At 54.7% G+C, this 20,133-nt stretch overlaps 6 protein-coding genes across 6 annotated transcripts; 2 read left to right on the top strand and 4 right to left on the bottom strand.

The window, feature by feature from the left end:
- Positions 1–150: 150 nt before the first annotated feature.
- On the bottom strand, positions 151–1,150 carry arv1 (the record flags this gene model as incomplete). The annotated part of the gene is made up of 3 exons (XM_032027054.1): positions 151–614; positions 680–839; positions 908–1,150. 3 exons carry the CDS (start codon positions 1,148–1,150, stop codon positions 151–153), a joined length of 867 nt encoding a protein of 288 aa, XP_031876548.1.
- A 1,431-nt stretch (positions 1,151–2,581) lies between these two features.
- On the top strand, positions 2,582–4,531 carry CGGC5_v003778 (Uncharacterized protein; the record flags this gene model as incomplete). The annotated part of the gene is made up of 1 exon (XM_032027053.1): positions 2,582–4,531. The coding sequence occupies one exon, from the start codon at positions 2,582–2,584 to the stop codon at positions 4,529–4,531; it is 1,950 nt and encodes a 649-aa protein (XP_031876551.1).
- An 867-nt stretch (positions 4,532–5,398) lies between these two features.
- Positions 5,399–10,376, bottom strand: CGGC5_v003777 (Cutinase transcription factor 1 alpha; the record flags this gene model as incomplete). Its single annotated transcript, XM_032027052.2, has 6 exons — positions 5,399–5,471; positions 5,538–7,955; positions 8,019–8,146; positions 8,304–8,321; positions 8,512–8,536; positions 8,632–10,376. 6 exons carry the CDS (start codon positions 10,374–10,376, stop codon positions 5,399–5,401), a joined length of 4,407 nt encoding a protein of 1,468 aa, XP_031876550.2.
- A 3,369-nt stretch (positions 10,377–13,745) lies between these two features.
- Positions 13,746–17,000, bottom strand: mcd-4 (GPI ethanolamine phosphate transferase 1; the record flags this gene model as incomplete). The annotated part of the gene is made up of 6 exons (XM_032027050.1): positions 13,746–14,566; positions 14,617–14,725; positions 14,780–14,915; positions 14,970–15,157; positions 15,208–16,763; positions 16,823–17,000. 6 exons carry the CDS (start codon positions 16,998–17,000, stop codon positions 13,746–13,748), a joined length of 2,988 nt encoding a protein of 995 aa, XP_031876536.1.
- Positions 17,001–17,847: 847 nt separating this feature from the next.
- On the top strand, positions 17,848–18,148 carry CGGC5_v003775 (uncharacterized protein; the record flags this gene model as incomplete). The annotated part of the gene is made up of 2 exons (XM_066151181.1): positions 17,848–17,884; positions 17,943–18,148. The coding sequence occupies 2 exons, from the start codon at positions 17,848–17,850 to the stop codon at positions 18,146–18,148; spliced, it is 243 nt and encodes an 80-aa protein (XP_066009305.1).
- Positions 18,149–18,159: 11 nt separating this feature from the next.
- pcs1 (Monopolin complex subunit pcs1) lies at positions 18,160–19,977 on the bottom strand (the record flags this gene model as incomplete). The annotated part of the gene is made up of 4 exons (XM_032027049.2): positions 18,160–18,365; positions 18,429–18,839; positions 18,890–19,873; positions 19,944–19,977. The coding sequence occupies 4 exons, from the start codon at positions 19,975–19,977 to the stop codon at positions 18,160–18,162; spliced, it is 1,635 nt and encodes a 544-aa protein (XP_031876537.2).
- Positions 19,978–20,133: the final 156 nt, after the last annotated feature.

The raw sequence follows: 20,133 nt of genomic DNA, 5'->3' as shown, positions 1-20,133 counted from the left end.
CGGGGAGATCGCACGCAAGCTGGTGCAGCATCAGACGCGTCAGCGGACAAGCAAGGGGCACGAGGACGCAACATCATGTTTACGCTATGTCAGGTATTAAATGCTACGGCGGGTTTCCTGCCCATGCCATTGCTCCTTTGCTATCTTCTCTTATCCTGCTGCCAAGTCGCTCGCCCATTCCCTGACGTACATAAGCAGAGCCCAGAGAGCCTTACCATCTGCGGCAATGCTCGTCTCCCCGATAGAATCAACACCATCCAACCCGGCAGCCCAGAGAATACCACGCCCTACTGACCACCGCGCGAGAGCACCGGTGGTGGCCAGCAGCGTGGCGACTCCATAACCGCAGTCCAAAAGTATCCGAAGAGCCTCAACATTGTTCGCAACAACGGCCCACCCGAGCGATCGCGCAGCAGCCGGCACGTCATACTGCCATATAACCATAAGAATAGGAAAGAGCTTGGTCGAGGAAGAGACAAGGAGTGCGGTCGATACGGAATTGGGACGAGAATAACGAGGCAAGATATTGAACATGCTGAGCGGGGAGAGTGTCGACGAGGTCATGAAGCGGATGCTCACGTGAAAGGCGACGGTCGATAGAGCACAGAGTATGACTAGTTAGGCGAACCTTTAGTTCCTACGGAAGCAGCCGCATCGGCAAAGGGAACAAAGAACGTACGAAAAAACATGTATTGCGACACGATTGACTGCTGCGTCAGACTTCCTAGGTTTGCGCCCTCGTCTTGGGCCGACATAGGACCAGTCTGCTTCTCAATGCGGGCCCAAGTCAGGTAAACATCGAAGAGTAGCAAAAGCACGCCCAGCCGGACGATGGAAGACTGAGTCGAAGCGGATGATTAGTGCGACTGTCTCTTTGGCTTTGGAAAAGGCTCATATCTAGACTTACATCAAAGCGGTCGTCGTCTTTCATCAGTGTGTTGTGGAGTAAATGGCGGTAGACCTGAGGCTTGATCAAGACGAGGTCGATGAAGAGCACGACGAAATCGTGCTCCACGTACTTGTCGCAGAACTGGCCGCAGTTCCTACAAACGGTCAAGCGAATGTTGTGGCCGCTTGACTTGTCGTCGGCATTGGAGTATTTGGTCCATAGTGTCTTCACCGGGTGCCGGCATTCGATACAGATGGGCATGTCGAACAGAGTCGGTACTATGCACGGGGAGAAGGTAGCTTGCTATCGCCACGCGTCATAGCCGAGAACCCCAGGCAGGCTCTAGCTGAGTCGCAACTGTGGTTGTTACAGACCGATGTTCGACTCAGCCTTGTCTTTCGGACGTGATGTGGTTTGAGCCTGGCCTTGGTGAAATCTGTAGCAACCTCACGCTGGTGGTGCAGACGATGGTGCTGCAGGTGCCAGGGGCTTCAGGAACGGCACCAGACTCGCATGTGTGGGGCCGCTGAACTACATCGCCCATGACACTGCACCGTAGGGACGTGGAGGGATGTCGGGGCGGAGCGCGAGGTCGGAATTCCCACGCCATCTCCGTCCACATTTCTACAGTGTACCATGCATGTAGGTAGCGACACTATCCGTAAGGTAAGGTAAGGTACCGTAAGTACCTGTCCTAAGCCCCACCTCGCACCTCAGCAATTACCTAGAGCCCGCAGGCCGCTGATTCGGGTCCCAAAAACAGCATTGAAGCGAATTGGGGGAGAGGGATGACAGGACAGCCGTGACAGCCAGGCTCCAGTGCAGCCACAAATCCAATCCACCCCGCTGCAAGCACCGCTAATCATCATTAAGCAATGGGACAGGGCTCCTGAGTTTGGTTACGTCGTCTCAACCAAGGGTCCCGTTCCCAAACTCCCAGCCCAGCCCAGTCCGGTCCCATCCAATTCCCGTCTCTAAAAGCGAAGCCAAGCCAGTCCAGTCCACGTAGCCGTAAGGCACCTTGGGTGCGTGGTGGTGAGGTCCAGAGGAAAGGCACACAATGCGCACGCTCCTATCTGTCTACATTACCTCACGCAGTAGCAGTAGCAGTAGCAAACCTTACCGAGGTCTTTGGACACCCGACTCTGTCTGTCTGTCCCCTACCTTACTTGTACCTACTTCCCTTTCCCGTGCCTTAGCTAACCTCCATTACCCCAACTGCCTTTCGCAGCGAGTCTGCAACTACTTACTACGTTATCTACTTGATACCGTACCTGCGCAGGTACTCAACGCGGCTGCACATCAATACTCTTTCTCATCTTTCTTTTCATCCACTCATTCCTCACTTCCTAGCCGGCTGCACTCATTTCTCCCTGAAGTGCGCCCTGGATCCCCCCCAGACTCTTTCAAGCGCGTGTCCGCATACTCTCCGACATCGAACTTAATCCTCCCTCCGACCGGTTCTGACGACCTCGATCAATTCGCCATTCACGTTCCTCGTTCTACCTACCGTACTCCGAAAGGTTGGTGTTAGGGAGGGGTTTTCGAGCGTGGCCAACGAAGTTCTGTCCCTCGACCTGCCGCCCATCCGAGTGAGCGACCGACCCTCGTCGATGATTGAAGCCGCGCGCTGATGCCATCTCTCCAATCTGTGTACCACCTTTCCGACGAGGTGGGCGGCCTTCCTCGACTATGGCGGACTCCCTGAACCCGGTTGGGTCGGCATCTCACATGTCTTCATCCGCCCTCCTGCCAGCACGTCACGATGCCGAAGCTCGGCCACGTAATCGCCGCCTTATCAGCACCGCCGAGGACTCCCCCGCAGGCCCCATGGAGAGGTTGACGGCTTCCTTTTCTGCTCTTCGGTCCCCGACCAGCCGCGAACCGAGCCCTATGCCCTCCGCTCAACTGTCCCGGGACAGCTCTGCCAAACCAACCTCTCGTAGTGCATCCGCCACGAATCGTCGAAATAACACTGCCCCGTCTACTGCCAGTTTTCTGGACACATCTTGGTCTCAAGGATGGGCTTCGATTCAGGGCTTGGCTTCGTCCCTCTTGTCCGGTGGGAGTGTACACGATGCCGGCTACGAGTCAGATCACAGAGAGGGGAGGCGAGGTGTCAATTCCTTGAAAAGAGACTACTCTACCCCCCCGCGAAAGGCACCCATAGCCTGGGGTCCTGAGCCGCCGTCCACTTCTCGCCCAGGTCATCAGGACATAGCAGCAGGTTCTCTAGCAGAGAGGGAGGCCGCTCTCAAGGCTGCACGAACAGCGAGCGTATTGCAGAGTCACGAAGGCGTCAACGGGGGGCTTGATGTGACGGGCAAGTTCAAGAGGAGGAACTCAGATGAAATCGCCAGGGATAATATACAGGATGAGGAAGTGCAGGATCAGTTGGTGTATATCCATCACGTGCAGCCAACTGACACCTATGCGGGCATAGTGCTCAAGTACCGGTGTCGCGAAGATGCTTTCAGAAAAGCGAATGGTCTGTGGTCCAGGGATATTCAGGTCCGCAAATGGCTGGCCATACCCGTAGACGCCTGCGAAGTCAAGGGCCGCCCGTGCGAACCCCCTTCCCACGACGGTCAAGCAGTCGACCTCCTGGCGCCCACGCCGGAACTCAGGATTGGTCACGGATATAATAGTCTGACATCGGATCATTCACAACCAGTCGACTTTTTCAGCCTGCCGACCACCAATGGACTGGCGGATGCTAAGAACGAAGAACCGGAAGATCCGCCATGGACGCACGTTCGATGGGTGACATTGGATTCGAATCCAAACCCGGTCGAGATTGCCCGTGTGTCGAGGAGATCGATTGGATACTTCCCGCCGCGGCGCAAGAAAAGTCTCCGCTCTGCTGCCTCAACATTGTCAACCCCAAGACACTCGCTCGACGCCTCCGGCTTTGCGGCGGGGTTCACAGAGAGCCCTGAACAAGTAGGCAGGCCGTCTTCTCGTAGACAAAGCAACCTGAGCACCAGGCCAAATCTGCCGAGCACACCGGGAAGGTCGACGCCAGCTTCCTCCAGGAGCAGAATGAATAGCGATGCAGCGGACACGCGACCGGCGTGGATGAGGCGGCCTGGCGGTGTCGGCTCTATGGGTAGAAATGTGCGGGCACCTGGCCCAGACAAGGATTACTTCAACACTTGGGCCAAGAAGCACCTCCCTGGCATCGCCATCGACGAATCTCTGCCGTCCATCTCCGTCATGGGATCCGAAACGGCGCATTTCGGTTTTCGGCCTGGGTCTAGCAGCGGTATTGTGGAAAGCCCGTTCGACGAGGGACAGGATGTAGCGGCAGCCTCCCGGCAGGGCTCTGGACTTGATCGCGCTGCCGCCGCTGTGGAGACATGGCTGCGCGGCGCGTTTGCCAAGTCTCCCGGGACGCCCACGCTAGGGGGCCGGGGCCGTCAGCTGGACGATCTTGACTTGATAGAGTTGACGGATGCCAACAGCGATGACGGGAGGCTGCCAACCCCGGCTGTCGGCGGGGGTGGTGTTACGAGCACAGGACTGCTGGAGGCCACGCCGATGTCAATTGGCTCAACAGGGAGGAGCGATGGAGGTGGGACTGTCAGAGGACGTGGTTCAACCAACAGCTCGAGTGCTGCGAAAGGCAAGAAGTCCGATTAGACATTGACAATCGACAACAAAGCCATCCGTCAGCCAATGGAATCCTCTGATAGCATCTTTCTTGGGTACCAGAAGCCGCCGCAGGAGTGGAGGCGGCAGCGGCAACGACGACGACGATGGTGCGTGGGGTGGAATGAGCTGGCCGTCGTGTTCTTTTACTTCATCGAGATAAGACTGTGCATGGGAAGGCGTTAGCGGGCATGACAGGGACAGGGCAATGGAAACAGAGGGCTTCCTTCATTGCCGATGGCAACCTCAGCAGGAGGGGGGTCTTAAAGCTCTTTTGAACTTCCAACATGATTTATACATCTTCATACTAGACTTGGGACAACGGGTGCTTCTTCTTTCTTGTCTATTTTTGTCCCTGCTTTTTTCCTGTTGAACCCGATGACTTCTAGAGGCAGAAGAGAGAGAAAGAGAGGTGTGCGTTAGGAGGCGAGCGGCTCACAGTCCAGTTACGCCGACTAGACAAATTCTCGATCTATCCATGTTCACAAAGTTCAGAGACTGAAGTGTTTTGAAGCTCATTGAATATGAGGCTGGGCAGATCCGGAGCATGCATTCAGTGGCCTAGAGTGGGCGTCCCACAATTCCACCCAGGTTATAGATGTGTATCTTCGTTGAACGGTTCTCAAACAAGGTAGATCTCGCCGTACCACTATTCTTGGTATCTTCCGTTTCCCTGGCTGTGTTCTCTCATGGAGGAACGCGCAATGCTCCTGATAAGCTATTCTACGACCAAAGCCCATCGGCCCGTCACACATAACTCCAGTACCGCCAACTTACGCGGTGTCTTTGCCATTGCCCCTCACCAAGAGGCATGAAGGGGGCAGTTATGAACGGCCCTGTCCCTCATCTTTCCCAGACCTACTGAGGTCCCAGCCCCAAGTCGATATTCATGTTCGCTAGGTCCCCGTTGTTAATACCGAAAAATTGGAACCTGTTGCCAGATATTAGTCCACGAACCTTCATGCTTTGTCTGTGTCAGCATGCTCGCTCGACGTACCAGTCTTCAACGTTGAGAGTATTGGGAACAGGCTGCCCTTGTGCAGATCCTGTGCTCCAGCTGTCGCTGGGACTGTGCCCATCTGGCATCAAGCCATCAAAGTTGGCCGTCCACAAACTACTGTTCAAATTGCTATTGTTCTGCCCATGGCCCTGTTGCTGTTGTTGCTGGAAACCCTGTAATCCCGGTACTACGTTGTGCCCTTGCGGAGGGCTTCCGCCTAGCCCTGCCTTCGTTGCTGCTCTCTGTTGGAATTGACTGTTCTGGCCAGACAAGCCACCCTGCAGATTGGGATTTTGAAGTTGTGCCATGAGCCCAGCGTCTATGCCCCCTTGATTTGGAATCGAGGGAGACATTTGAGGAAAAGCCGGCATGCTGGCGCTATCAGGGAACAACTGATCGGGCTGGAAATTCTCCCATAGTGATTGCGAAATGTTCGGCGAGTTGCGCGTTACTAGGTATAGATCTGGTGGCGTTGCTGGGACTGAGAATGACGGGTTGAACGGAGTCGCCGGCCTCGTCTGTGGCCTCGAAGATGTTCCACCCATGAAGGTGTCGGCATTCTGTCTAGCATTTGGAGACGTGGGTGGTGGCATGGTTTGGGAGTTGGATGATCCGTCGCCCTTCATATGGCTGGGCGTTTGAGGACGTGATCGCTCGTACGATTCCTGAGGCGTCGGTGTGTTGACGCTAAAGTCAATCGCCATATCGTCATACTTTCTCTTCGCCGCTTCTTGGGGTCGTTGCTGCTGTTGCTCGAGTTGAGCCAGAGTTTGTTGTGCCTTCCTGTGCCTCTTGCCGGCGGCCTTTTGCAGACGTTCTTCCAGTACTTTATTTCCGATGATGGATTCGAACAGGGTATAAACCATCTTGCCCACCAACCAGACGCGCGAAACCTCCTTGAGTGCTTGCATACACGTGCGTAACCTGTCTTGGGTCACCTGTTGGATCGAGGGGACCGGCGACCGCATCTGATAAACGTGCATGATGAGTGCGGAGAACAGACTGTACACGACAAAGGCCGGGCAAAAGCGTAGCTCGCCGTGAGCAGCTAGATTTTCGATGATAGAGGTAATCATGGCCGCCGCCTGAAAAGCGATGTTCCGTGATGGATAAGGAGCATCGTCGGGAAATCGGCTTCCACCGTTTGGTGGCATGTGGGCCCGATGTAACAGACATAACGTTGTGTAGTAGTTGGAGTGAAGCAGCGCAGACCAGAAGTGATGCCGAGCAACCTCCCAGTACACGAGCTTCGGGCAGTTCTGAAGCCAGTCTGCCAAGGCCATGTCGCTGTGCGTTAAATCAATGGCGTTGCGTTGACGTCCTTTGGAAGCAACGGAGTACTGCTGTGATAGCACCAAGCCCATGATCTCGCATAACTTGACGTACTGCATGAAAAATTGGACATGGATCGGATCTGGAGGGTATTCGCTGTTCCGGTCGCCTTCGTCTTCGATGAAATCGTCCTCGGTAAGCATCTCCACATCCGAGTCGTCTAGGTTGATATGCACTGGCCGACCGAGAGCTACAGCTACGGATCTGTCGCGTGTGAAGAGAGTCCACCAGATCCTTTTCCATAATCTCTTGTCGGAACGACTCAGTTGTGACTGCTCCACGCTGCGGTGCATCCCGGATCCCTGGGCAACAATGGTGGCTACACGACTCCAGTAAAAGACGTTCTTGGTCACATCTTCGGGGCCTTCCCAATACCAGCCCATCAGCAGCAAGGACTGGACGATGGTCACTCGATCGTCTTCATAGTTGGCGTCGTACAAGGCTTTGGCCCTCTTGTAAAAGGTAAGCGCGGCAGGGGTTGTCGAGCCGTTGGCATCCATCAATTGCGGATTCGTACAGACTCGAGAGCCGGCCAGCAGCACAGCCTGCAGTAGAAGTAGAGAGGGGGGATTTTTGGGGTCGCGGTATTGCCTCATGAAGCGAGTACGATTGATGACGGGCACAATCGGGTGAACCCATTTAAAGTAGGAATCAATGAGCTCGTCGCAGAGAGACCTGGGCGGGAGGAGGAAGGCACCGCGCTGGTGTAAGATATCTATTTCCACGTTGTCAAGCTCAGTGAGGCGGGCTCTTGAGCCCCTGACATTTTCGGGGAGAGGATAGTGAACCACGTCGGAGGATCCTTGGCGGTCGTGTACCAGCAATGTCAAGTTGGATGACTCTCCCAGATACGCGACTCTGCCAGCATCGGTGATGGGCGCTCTCGTGAACTTAGGCTTCATGACCAAGTTGAGGTAGGTGCCGCTATCAATTTCCTCTTTTCGGGCCTGTGACTCGGTGTATGTAGAGGACGGAGTGCCATCGGTGGTGTGATAGACGGCAGGTGTTCTCGGCGGAAAGGTGCCCGGAGCAGCAGTGCTCGCAGCTCGCGGAGAGCGGTCCTCGGCATTGTCCCCCTTCTCGCTAGAGCGAAGCTCAGTTAGCCCAGTGCTTGGGGCAGATGGCAGCGGTGAAGCTGGAGCAGACCTGTCCGAGTCTTTATTTGTTCCGGCATTTGTAGTTTTCTTTCTCTTCGGGGTCGGGATGCGACATTCGATTTGGAAGGCCACGCAGTTCGTGCAGGGCACGCCGAGGCTTGCGGCATCGCATCGTACCTGAATCGAATGTCAACACAGAAGGACGAAACTTGGCGGGTTGTGGTTGGGCGCGTGTGGGGGGGACATCTGGATATGGACGGTCTAGATATCGGGAGCCTCGGCACACGAGATTGAAAGGTGAGAGGGGGGTCGCGCTTGCAGAGGCTAATCATACCTTGCGTGCGTGGCATGTCTATGAATGCAAAGGCCAATGGTCAGCATGGTCCGGCATCGAGGATAAGATCAGAACGGGTGCGGGATCGATCTTGCAGCGCAACGCGGCGGCGCGGCGCGCTCAGCGATGCCTCGGCATAAAGTGGGCAGAGGGGCCATGGGAATGGCGGGCGCTGCTCTGGGCAAGGTAAGGCGGGAACTCTACATACCTCGCATGCTCTAGAGGCTCGTTGCCTAAAGCCAAACGAAGCAATGTCAGCACGCACTGGTTCATGACTTCTCACAAGTCATCGTGATGGTAAGGAGTATGCTGGACGTTGGGGACGAACCTGCGAAAACTCATGTGGTTGGCGGCGGCGGCAGCGGCGGCGGCGGCGGCAGCCGAGGCAGAGGCAGAGGCAGAGGCAGAGGCAGAGGCAGAGGCAGAGGTCCCAGATTGGGGATTGGGGCTTGTGTTGGCGACATTAGAAGTTCCCCCCGCCTGGGATGGCGAGTCGGATTTCTGGGGGGTTGACTGCTGCGGCCGTTGAAGATTTTGGGCCGCAAGGTCTGCGGAGGACATGTCGACGTCCATGATTGACTCGTCCTGGTCTGGCGACCTGTTGGCGGGCGATGCGACGGGGTCGGGAGAGTTGTGAAGAAGTTCGTCGACGAATTTCGCTGGTCGACTAGTAATAGGAGCAAAGGCGGATGCTGGAGCTGGAGCTGGAGCTGGAGGCCCGGGAGGGAATAGGAGTGGCAGCAGCGCCGCTCGCTCTGCTTCTGGCACTGGGCCTGGCAACTGCAGTGGCCCAGGCGCAGCAGGGTCTGCAGGTTGGAGCAGAGGCACTGGGTGTGTCGGCGTAGACGGAAGTCGGAGGGCCTCGAGGGCCTGGTGCTGGAACTTGAACTGGGATTGGGGCTGGGGCTGGAGCTGGGATGACTGGCGGTGCTGGACGTGAACGGGGAGTGGTTGTGGTGGGCGATGGTAATGGTGTTGGGCTGGGTACGGGTAGTGGTGGTTCTGGAGTTGGAGCTGGTGGGCGTAATGGCGTGGACGTTGCGGGAGATGGTTCTGGAGCAGACCTGGATGGTGCTGGCGCAGTTGGTTTTGGTACAGCCGGGACTGGTTGTGGTGGTGCAGCAGATGCGGGTGCGGGTGCGGGTGCGGGTGCGGATGCGAATGGAGGGGGGGTGCAGGCAAAGCTGTTTCTTCTGGGTGGATGGAACAGGAACTGGTGCTGTTGCTGGTGCTGGTGCTGGTGCTGAGATCTGAGTTGGGGTTCGGAATGTGCCAGTCTGCCGACGACGACCCAGCAAGACCAACAGGAGCAGTGCTTATCAAAGGGTCCAGTTGTAATAAGGAGACGAGCGGGTCTGCCGCCGAGGGATCAGCGCTGCCGTTGTCGTCGTCGTTGTCGTTTTGGTCTTTGGTTTTGTCTTTGTGCTTGTCCTGGTCCGGCTCAGGCGCAAACACAAGCGCGGGGTGTGGAAGAGGAGGCGCAACGGCGACTGCAGAAGCAGCAGCGTACTTGTAAAAGGATACAGGCAGGGGTGCGAGTGCAGGTGCAGGCGTACGTGCAGGCGGCGCCGACGCAGAAGAAGGAGACGATGACGGAGGGAAAAGCGCAGGTGCAAGTGCAAGTGCAGGCGCAGGAGTTGCAGGTGCGAGTGCGGGAGAAGATGGCGCAGCACCGCTGTGCTTGCCTTCTCTGCTTGCTGCTGGCGCCGGAGCGGCCTCGTGTTGTTGTTGTTGCTGCTGCTGCTGTTGTCGACGCTGCCGCTGGTGTTGCTGCAGCTGGGCTTCGTCCAAGCCGTCGCCGTCGCCGCTGCTGTAAGTCGTCGTCTCTGTCAGAAGCCAGGATTCGGCCGTGTCAGCACCCTGGCCTGCTTCTGCTTCCGCTTCCGCGTCTGCGTCCACTGCCGCGTTGTTGAGCCCGACGTTAATGTCGTCAACAACTCCCGTTTCAAGATTGGACTTGCTGTTCAAGTCGATGTCCAGCCCAACAGGCACAGTGCTGAACACCACGGCCGGAACCTCGATTTCGCCGTCGATTTCGAAGTCTGGCGCAAGTGGCCACTGCAGCACGGCCATCCAATCCACGGTACCGGGAGAACGGAGACCTAGAGACCTGGTAACACGAGGCGAGGTCGTTCGAGGCAAACTGTGCAAAGAAAGTACGCGAATTGAGAGGGCAGAACTCAAGACAGATTCATGGGCAACTCCCAAGATAGAAGCTTGAAAGAATCGGCTGACCCCGGCACCTTATCCTAAGTCAACCTCTCGTCTTCCCTTCGATGCGCCGCGATGCCGAGAACAAGCAATCATGCAGTGGCTGGCCTGTCACACTTTTGTGGCAACAGGTGTCAGTCTGCCTTGAGGCTCCTTTGCCCTGACGTGCAGGATGGTCTTCGGCCCTGCTTGCTTCTTGCCTCACTCTGCAGCTGCAGTTGCTGTTGCTGTTGCTCCTCCTCTCTTGTCTTGGGAACCTTGCCTTGCACGTCCTACGCCCGCTACGTAGCAAACGGTCTAGAAGTTGGACGAAGTTGCCGTCTAGAGCTTAGAGGTCGGCTGATGACGGGACATCAGAAATCGGAACCCAAGATCAGCTTGTGCCCACCCAGTTGCCGCCTACCTGCAGACCAGTTTGCCGCTTGCTTGATGAGCTCGCTCATCACCAGCTTGGCCCGCTGGTATACCCCCAAAAAGGCAATCAGCTTCGTCCGGTCCTCCCTTTCTTTTCCTTTTTTTTTTTTCTTTTCTTCTCTGGAATGGGCTCCAGATGTGGCTCGAGTGTCGGCTGACCAAACGATTGGTATTGGGCCGGCGTGTGGATGTTGCTGCTTTTAAGCGCCCTGCTACGTTTTGCGTCTATCCGTTCGTACGCTCAACAAGCCTTCTTCAGCAGTTAATCAACATGGCGTGGATGGGACCAAGACTATGTTAATATATTCGAAATCCAGTCGCCTATGCCAGTAATGCCTCGCAAATTATGCCACGGTTGCCAACACTAGAGGCTTCAGGAACCACGCATGCCTTCAACACTCCATTCCCGGTTCTCCGCATCCATAAATACCCTGCATGACCAATGCCAACCTCTCTGGACGCCGCCGCCAGCAGTCTAGCTTCCTATTGTCGATGCTATTGCTGGCTGACGCCGAGGCGACGGTCTCGTGGGTGGGTGTGCCAGCATGGTCGACATTCGCCTATGGCGTTGTCCATGGGGATGGAAATAAAATAAAAATTAAATACGCTTGAAGGGAACTGCTTGGCAAGCATGTGAGACTTCTCAACGGCGCGCGCTGCTGGAAGGATTCTGACACCTCCCCACGCTGCGCAACCCGGGACCTGGCGAAAATGCGGTCGTAGTGCAGAAAGACATACCGACTGTAAGTCTGTTTTGTGATTGGGTGTGTGTACACCATGAAGCGTGAAGTGAACTCGGGAACATTACCAATAAACGCTGGACCCTGTCTTGTCTCTCTCTCTCTCTCTCTCTCTCTCTTTTGTAAGTACTGCATAGTACAAAATATCCGTACTGCGGAACAGGTTACCCGAAATCTAATACATGCCACTGGTCGCCGTCTCATGCATCCATGTTAGATATGGGAATGAACCCACCCTTTCGACTCCTTCCGGCTTTCCTACTTCTTCTTGATGTGCTGCGTTCTCCTCTTGGCTGCAGTCGGCGCAATTTGCATTATCTGGGGTAAAGGGTCATCGGGGATCGAACGGTGTGGGAGGTGCAGTACTGTACGCGGTCCGTTGGATCGGGGATGTGCTCCGAAACGGCTTGGTCCGCGCATGTATTTCCCGTTTGGGTAAGGACTACGCTATGCCTCGACGTGATTCTGATTCTCCCCGGTGGTTCCAAGATGTTGCCGAGAAAAGCACATGATCAAGACTGAGCCTGGCTTCCTCGACTGCTGCGCTGGCTCAAAGGGCCTACATTTCCTAACGACTGTTCATCGAGAAGCTCGCAGGTCGGCTTGCCGGTATTTCCCGTTGGTATACAGCGTTTCCCTGGCTGTTTTAACGCCCAGCGTGCCGGATCATGCGGAGAGTACTGCCCACCTGGTGAAGCTGTTCCTTGAAGTTCATCCCGGTGTGTTCTTGATCAGCTCGTGTGCTTTTTTGGGGGTAGGCGCGCGCGCGCTCATGTCGCATTTGGGTAAGGGACGCGATGCAACCCGTTGATGGCTGGCACCGAAACCCAAGGCTCTTTGCGCATGGGAATTGGCAGAAATGCACAGGTCCGTGAGAGGGTTGACTGGGAAGATCGACCTGTCGGATGGAACGACCTGGTTTACGACAGACGGCTTTCAAACGTCAATAATGACTTTGCTTAGAGATGCCGCCTCACGAATCAAATTTGGTGGCACGAAATCTGCCGATGTTGGTCTTGGGATGAATGGAGATTGGAGTAGCCCTCCGAATCTGACCCCGCGCTCTCCTCACCGTCGGGAGCTAGGATCATACTACACCTCCCCCTTTCTTTTTTTTTTTTTTTTTTTTTTTTTTTTTGCTTTTGTTGGTGTTCAGGGATGCATTGAGCCAGAATACGGTGGTGGGGTGTCGTGACTTTGGCAAGGTCACCTCGTCTCATCATCACCACTGGCTTACTTGTACAAGCGTACGTAAGTGTAGGTACGCAAGAAGTATTGAACGCACTTCGTCAAGCCTGAGATGAAACTCGAACTTTCAAAATGAAATCATTGAATGTTGTCAACTCAACTGTACAGCACTGTTAGACAGTCATTTTGGCTCAGATAGACCACCTGCTCGCACCTCGACATTCATCAATTTTCATCTCGCCGCACCATAGGATTGAACCTGAAGTTGATAGCTTCGAAAGGACATGCGTTTTCCTTGTTTATACCTGCTCTAATTCTCCCAAAGTCTCCCAGACGTAAAAGGACATGGTGCTTGGAAAGCACGCCCACCACAGGACGAAGGCTGTCTTTACCTTCTTTCCAGATCAATGGCCGTTGACTACCAGAGACCAGCACGACCTCTTCTAAGACCAATGAGTCTTCGTCGTCGTCACGAGTCACTTTGTTGTCAGGCACCTTGTGCTCTTGCCTTACCCAGCGGCCCCCCTCCTCCTAAGCAAGCTCAACTCGAGACTTGTGGAAATGGTTCCGGTTTATTTTCTTACGTCGACAAAAGTCGTTCCAGTAGGTGTCGATCAATACTTCTCATAAGTGTGATCTTGTCGCTTGCCAACTACGTGAACAAAAATTGCCGAGGCTGCAGGTATTATGACCGGGATCGGACAACGACGTAGAAACAACGCAGGTAACACGAGATGACGGAACAGCCGGCAGCTTGAACGCACCCCGGATTTTGTTTTGTCGCACAAGAATGCCGTTACACTGAATATCAGGCTATAGTTCCTCAATTACGCAACTTATGCTAGTCGTATATGCGTGATGTATCGTTTCCAATCAACGCTGCGGATCACTACGATCTCACCGTTACTTGAGACACTTGACTGTTGGCTAGAGGAGCCTCGGTATAAGCCAAACTCGCCGTCCCATTTTGTTTTTGTTCACGTCTCCCCTGACGACCCTCCACTTCGACGTCGCCAATGAAGAGCGCGCTAACTCCCTCCAATGATGCCACAAAGAGGCACAGCACGTTTGCAATGACAAAGTGGCTAATGGTGGATCCGATCTCCAACCATGAGCCTTCGTCCTTGACGACCCAGAAAAAGTATAGGGTAAGTACGTCGCTGATGGCCATTACAGCCATGAATAGAGACGAGGGAGCAACACCCAGCCGGGCATTGAGGATTCCGAGGTTCGCCGAGATGAGGGCAAAAGGAATCATAAGCTTGAGAATGAGAAGTATCCCTTGCGAAAAAGGGTCAAATATCGGAATCAGACGGTACACGGCATCCAGACTGAAGGAGGAGACCGATGCTACGTTGCCTGTGCTGAAGAAAGCCGACTGCAGGAGGACGAAGAAGAACAAAGCCACTCGTGCGTCTGCCAAAGTAAGAGCTCTGAAGACCGGCTGTGGTACGCTCTGCGACTTGGCGGCGCTTCCGTTAGATGTGGGTTGCCGATGTTCACTGGCAACATCGCCGAAGACGAAGATGCGGTGTTCAAGACTAACCCATGCAACCAACAGAATGCTAAACGTCACGTAAAAAAGACCTTCGTAAGAGAGGGTGAGAATTACAAATGACGGAGCACAGGTCAGAAACAAGCTCATAAGACGATGCAAGTAGTGGTTGTTAGGCTGCAACCGGTACGTGAGAGGCATGAGGAGGGATACAACTAGATAACTCGTCAGCGCATTGATAATAGGTGGCGGACAGACGTCTCACCCAACACAATCCATCCCACAATCTGGTTTCCTCGCGGAAGCCCGAGTTTTGCTTGAAGAGACAGAGCGCTGGACCGCGTGACTACGATTGCCAGGAGAATCAAGCCGACCTGGTTGTCTCTCGTGAGATTGAGATCAATACATAGTCGGGGAAATAAGCTTACTTGAATACCTGTCAGTGCCCTCGCGATTGGCAGCCCTTGGCCGACTACTTTGCCCGTAGACGACCTAGCAAGCAACACGTCCTCCCAGACAAGATATGCTAGACCTATGGAAGCCATGATGACTCCTCCTGCCACGCTGCCAACAAGTCAGTGGACGATGTTCATTCTCGGGCTGGATTTGAAAACATACATGAGAGAGACATCCTCCACCTTCATAGCCGGGAGCAACGTGAACGTGCTCATGGCAAGGCATGACATGAACCATGTGGCAGACAGAAACGCATTAGCCTGGAGGAAGTCCAAGCCCCATGTAACCGGCCACAACGAGCCGAGAATATAGATGACCGTGAGAATCTCCCGATGGATGTATCCTAGAGCCTGCCAGCCGTCAGTATTTTTCTAAATTAACTGGTGTGAAGCTCGCTTACCAACGAAACGATGACACCGATGTAAAGAGCACCATTCAGGAGAAAAGAAACAGCACTGGGGCCAGTCTGGATATGTCCAAACAGGACCTGACGGCCTTCTACGAGAGAGCCACGTCGGGCCCAGACCTCCTCCCAGAAAACAATGGGGAAGAAAGCGTACGCATAGTACGTAAGCGGTGAGTGAGATATAATGAAGGAAGCATAAAGAGCAGCAAGAAGTGAGCTGAACATCGTTGTGCTCAGCAATGTTCGTGAAGCAGGGCGATTGCCACGCAGAACATGAAGATCAATGACGATGGTCATCGCGAATGCCATCCAGCCCAAGTAGCCGATAGTGATGAGCGTACGGAGAAAAAGCCAGTCATAAGTCTGCAGATATCTTAGACCTTCAAGTGCAATCTTCATGAGGGCAGCCGACTCCTCAATTGCCTCCTCGTGGTTTCCAGCTTCAATCAATCGACGAATGTCCACCACTCGGCGCTGTGGACTAAGGCCTGCCTCACTCAAGGGGTGGAATGGCCTATAACGCAGCTCCGTGGCCTTCTTGCGCTCTTCCTTGACCCGGTACATCTCGAGGATCTCCCGGGCATTGACCAGAGCTGCTTCGGCCTTATCCTCGATGCTTGAGGAGACATAGGACAGTGGTATCTCGCCGACCGAATTGACTGGGAACTCGACGCCAACAAGATAGGCCATCAAGGCAGCTACATCGGCCTGTGCGACATCGTGCCTCTTGACATGATCCAAATGCCAGTCAGAAGAATATTCGTCATGTCCGGGAGCTGTTGCGTTGGAAGCAAGCACCGGTGGGGCAATGCCTGAGCCCCATGTGATTAAGGGGGTACGCGTGTTGTTCGGATGGCCATCGCCATGGCTGCCCCAGTCACTCATGCCGTGGTCAGCTGTGAACACGAAGGCAGTGCGGTCGTCAGCGTAGAAACCATCTATCAATTCGGTGATTTCCTGAACGCCTTGGTCGACAACTTGGATGTTTCTCAAGTACTCCTTCGAATACGGCCGGTATGAGTGGCCGGAGGTATCCAAGCCGAGAAGATGGAGAAAGAACACAATCTTGTCCTGACGCAAGGCCGCGTTCAATGTTTCGTTTCTAGCAGCCTCGGCAAAGAAGTCCTTGACATGATCAAAGACCCAGTAGTCTAGCTCCAGCGCATCCGAGCTGAAGTCCTCGAACTCATGTCCGTAGGTATAAGAGTCGACGCGGCCAGGGACGGCTCCCGTCTCGAACATTGGGAGGATGTCGGGTGAGCCCCAGCTCCAGGTATGTCTGCTCCGGTTGAAAACGCTGTCAAAGTTGACTGGATTGAGCTTCCAGCCAGTCGCAACGGCGGAAACATCCTCGTACAGACCAGCGATGAGGGCGACATGGCCTGGACGAGATTCGGTCGGTACGCGAGTGTGTGATACACCGAAAGTGCCATGCTCGAGAACGCGGGATCGTAGGAACGGGGCCAGAGGCTTTGGCTCCAAGTCTTCCTCAGTCTTAGGGTAGGGGTCGGGGAACGACTGGAAGGCTTTGTCGGCTCGCAGACCGTCTCCTGCATTTCTTAGTCAGAGAAGTCGGGTCAAGCTAGACCTGGATTGAATGGGTGCATACCGACGAAGAGAACAAGACGATCAGCGGGGGGTTTGACACCGGCGGGACGTTCAATTGGAACGAGTTGCATGCCCGAAACGATTGGACTGACAAAGTAAATGTCGAAGATGGAGTAGATGTACACGACGTGGAAGACGAGCGCGATGGCAAGGAAGCCGGCGCGAGAAAAGACGGCCATGGTGAAGAAGGCGGCGGAACGGTGGAATCGGCTGAAGTCGTTCCCCTCGTCGTCAGCCCGTCTCACAGCGAGCGATGGCACCTAGTATCAGGGGTTGATGATGACAATGGCGGATGCTTTCAGGTCTAGTCGAGTCAAAGAAGACAGTCGGGAAGTGTCACTTCACAGACCCGAAGACTGGAGGACGAGAGCTGCAAAGAGAGGGTGGGCGCATTCAACTCACGGCTTGCGCATGGCCCTTGCCTATGTTGCTGATGACGAGATGCGCAGCTGTGGGAGGGAAACGACTCGCCCAGGGGAGGGATACTGGAAACCGCAGTCAGTCCCACTCGTTGCATCTACGCGGAAATTATTGCTGGTCGCGACACGTCTTCAATCTCTCAGGTACAACCAATTTTGGAGTTGCGGCAAAGAGTGTACAAGGGTCCAAGACGCTGATGAGGGCTGAGACTGGTAGCTGTACGTGGCGTCACGGTCAAATACCGGGCTTTCCATAGGGCATCACAAGTAGTGGTACCAGAGCCCATCCCTGCCCGTGCCGAGAACCCCACGAGCTGGCGCGGGACACGCCGGACCTGCGGCTAGGCAGCTTGGGTACAAGGATACGCAGTACATATCGCCTCAGCCGTTACTTAGCTACCTACCGTATCTATACCTCAAGGAAAGGTAAGCCACCTACCCAGCTACCTTACCTTAGTACCTTCCTATAGTACATTACCGCCAGCACCCGAAGTACCTATCCAACGACGCCTTTACACGAATTGGTCCAGACATCAAGGTGCCATGCGGCTCTCTAGGAACGTCCTTGTCGGCGTTCTCCCGTCGTTTCTCCCCTTCTCTTCCCAACATGAAGCAGACCCAGCCAAGTCTGCCTGACAACCTGGGTAAGTGATCGAGCCTTCGACATTTGTGCTCCATGTGTAATTACCTCATGCATAGTAGGCGATGATGTGCATTTTGAGAGACCTAGCATTTCCACGACGCTTGCTACCTCCAATGGTTCAACGACGCAACTCGCATCTACCCAGGCAGTCGAGAATATCAAAAAAGTTCTTCAGGGGGTATCGACCAGTTCCAAATGCATCTCGTCCTTGTTATCAACTCTGGGAAACCCGATAGAATCCTGCGCAAGACAGCTCTCTCCGTAGCCTCCATTAGTCTACTCCATCAATGACTTCGTCACTCTCGAGTAGAATTTTGCCGCGTGTGGTCGAGAAAATTCAATCTCCTCCACCAGGAAGTCAGGCAACAGGTCTATGAGGTCACGGTCGCGGTTCGAATCTAGCTGAGGTTTGTACGTAAAATGCGCTTCCTCGTAATTATCGCCTGAACTCTCGGTCTCGACCTCGAGCTTGAAGTGAAGAGCTGGAGAGATGTTAGCTTCTACGCGGAATCGCACAAGAGCTTCAAGTCTTGATGAGTACTCACTTCCATTTCTTCCTGTCTGTATGCAGTCGAAGACTTGGCCTGTCGAGTCACGCTTGACCACCCGCACAATCAATCCAGTTAGGTCACCATAGAGGTCCTCCTTCATTTGCGCTGTTTGCACCGCATCCGAACTAGCCGTAGCGATAGCCCGAGCCGCTGCGGTCCCGCCTTTGATTGCGCTTCCTGGTACCTTGGCAGTGGCCGCCGTGGCAGCGGCCTCTGCCGATCTGCTAGCCGCCAGTTTCGTTGACAGAGTCTTCACCTCTTGCCTCGCTTCAGAGAGAGACGCTGTCAACTCCGCGACTTTGGCCTCTAGCCCTTCGAGCTTCTTCCTATCTTGCTGTCCCTCCTTGACCAAAGCCCTTTGAGCCGCAAGATCCGCCTTCAAGTTGCCTATAAGTTCCGTTGCAGCTTGATGCCATCAGCGACGAGCTCCTTCGTAAATATTCTTTGAAACTTACTGTTCGCCCGTTCTTCGCTCTCCTTTTTCAAGTTATCAAAGTTGCGCTCAGCCGCCTTGATCCCGATGTCTCGCAAATCACGGTACTTCAGCTCCAGGCTTTCGTATTTCCTGTTCGCCTCGCCCAGTCGTCTCCGTATTTGCGGGTCTCCGCCGTCTGCGTCTGCATTGCTAGCCATCCGGGCAGCGCGCTGAATAGACTGTTTTGGCGCAGGCAGATCCTCAAACTGTTCGTCTTCTTCTTCCTCTTCTTCTGTATCAATATCCATAGCCTCTGCTGGCTGGGTTTCTGGGATTTCAGAGTCTTCGTTGCGAGTCGATTTGGTCCCTGCACGGCGCCCGCGCTTGATCGGTTGGGCAATGGATTCAGGCGCCTCTTCATTTTCGTCTTCTTTCACCAAGGCAGCTGTTGCCTTTGGTCGACCCCTTGTCTTCGCGGTGGCCTTCGTTGAGGGAACCACGTGTTCTTCCTCGGCGTCGGCTGTGGCATCATCGTCGTCCTTAGGCCTGGCCTTGCGCCCCCTCTTTGAAGCCTTCGAATTATCGACAACATCCCCAGCCTCAGCGGCAGCAGCGGCGGCCGTTAACTTATCATTGGGACGACGCGTAGCCTTCTGCGCTGGCTTCGTGACCTTGTTCGCCGCAGGTCTTCCGCGGGGTTTCTTCGCTGGCGCCATGGGTTTGGCCTTCAAATCTTCGTTTTTCTTGACCTGCTGTGCGCTCAAGCCAGAGAGCTCGTCCGAGTCCGAATCCACCAAGGCCAACAACCTAGCTTGTTGAGCAGCTCGCGACATCCGCACCGCGATTGAGTCTTGCTTTGCACGGTTTTGGTCGCTTGCCCGCGTAAGAAAAAGACAAACGGGTTCGGGGGCAATGGAGGCACTGGCGGCACAGGAATTGCTTGTGATTGCGAAGCCGCAAGTATTTGGTGGAAGAAAAAAGGTCGTCGCATGCGTTGTGTAGAATAGATTGCGGAAATTCGGGCCTAGTCGCGAACAACCTAGCTGTAGGTAGCCAGCGCGGGGGGAAGGTCCTTCTGTTGGCTACCCACTCACCTGCTGCCGCTTTACATTTGTGTTTTGCGGGCATTGAAAAGTAAACAAACGGCCACTGGCGCGGTACCTTACCCGCCTTACTGGGTACCTAAGGTAAGGTAGGTAGGTTGGATAGGAAGAAAGACAAGGGCACTTGAGGCCTATCGATAAGCCTATCGGCACCTTCCTACCGAGTGCACGTAGGCACTTT

The sequence above is a fragment of the Colletotrichum fructicola genome, assembly GCF_000319635.2.
Source record: "Colletotrichum fructicola Nara gc5 chromosome Unknown KSG_Nara_v1_contig02, whole genome shotgun sequence".
Classification (NCBI taxonomy): Eukaryota; Fungi; Ascomycota; class Sordariomycetes; order Glomerellales; family Glomerellaceae; genus Colletotrichum; species Colletotrichum fructicola.
This window is presented reverse-complemented; position numbering and strand designations above follow the sequence as displayed.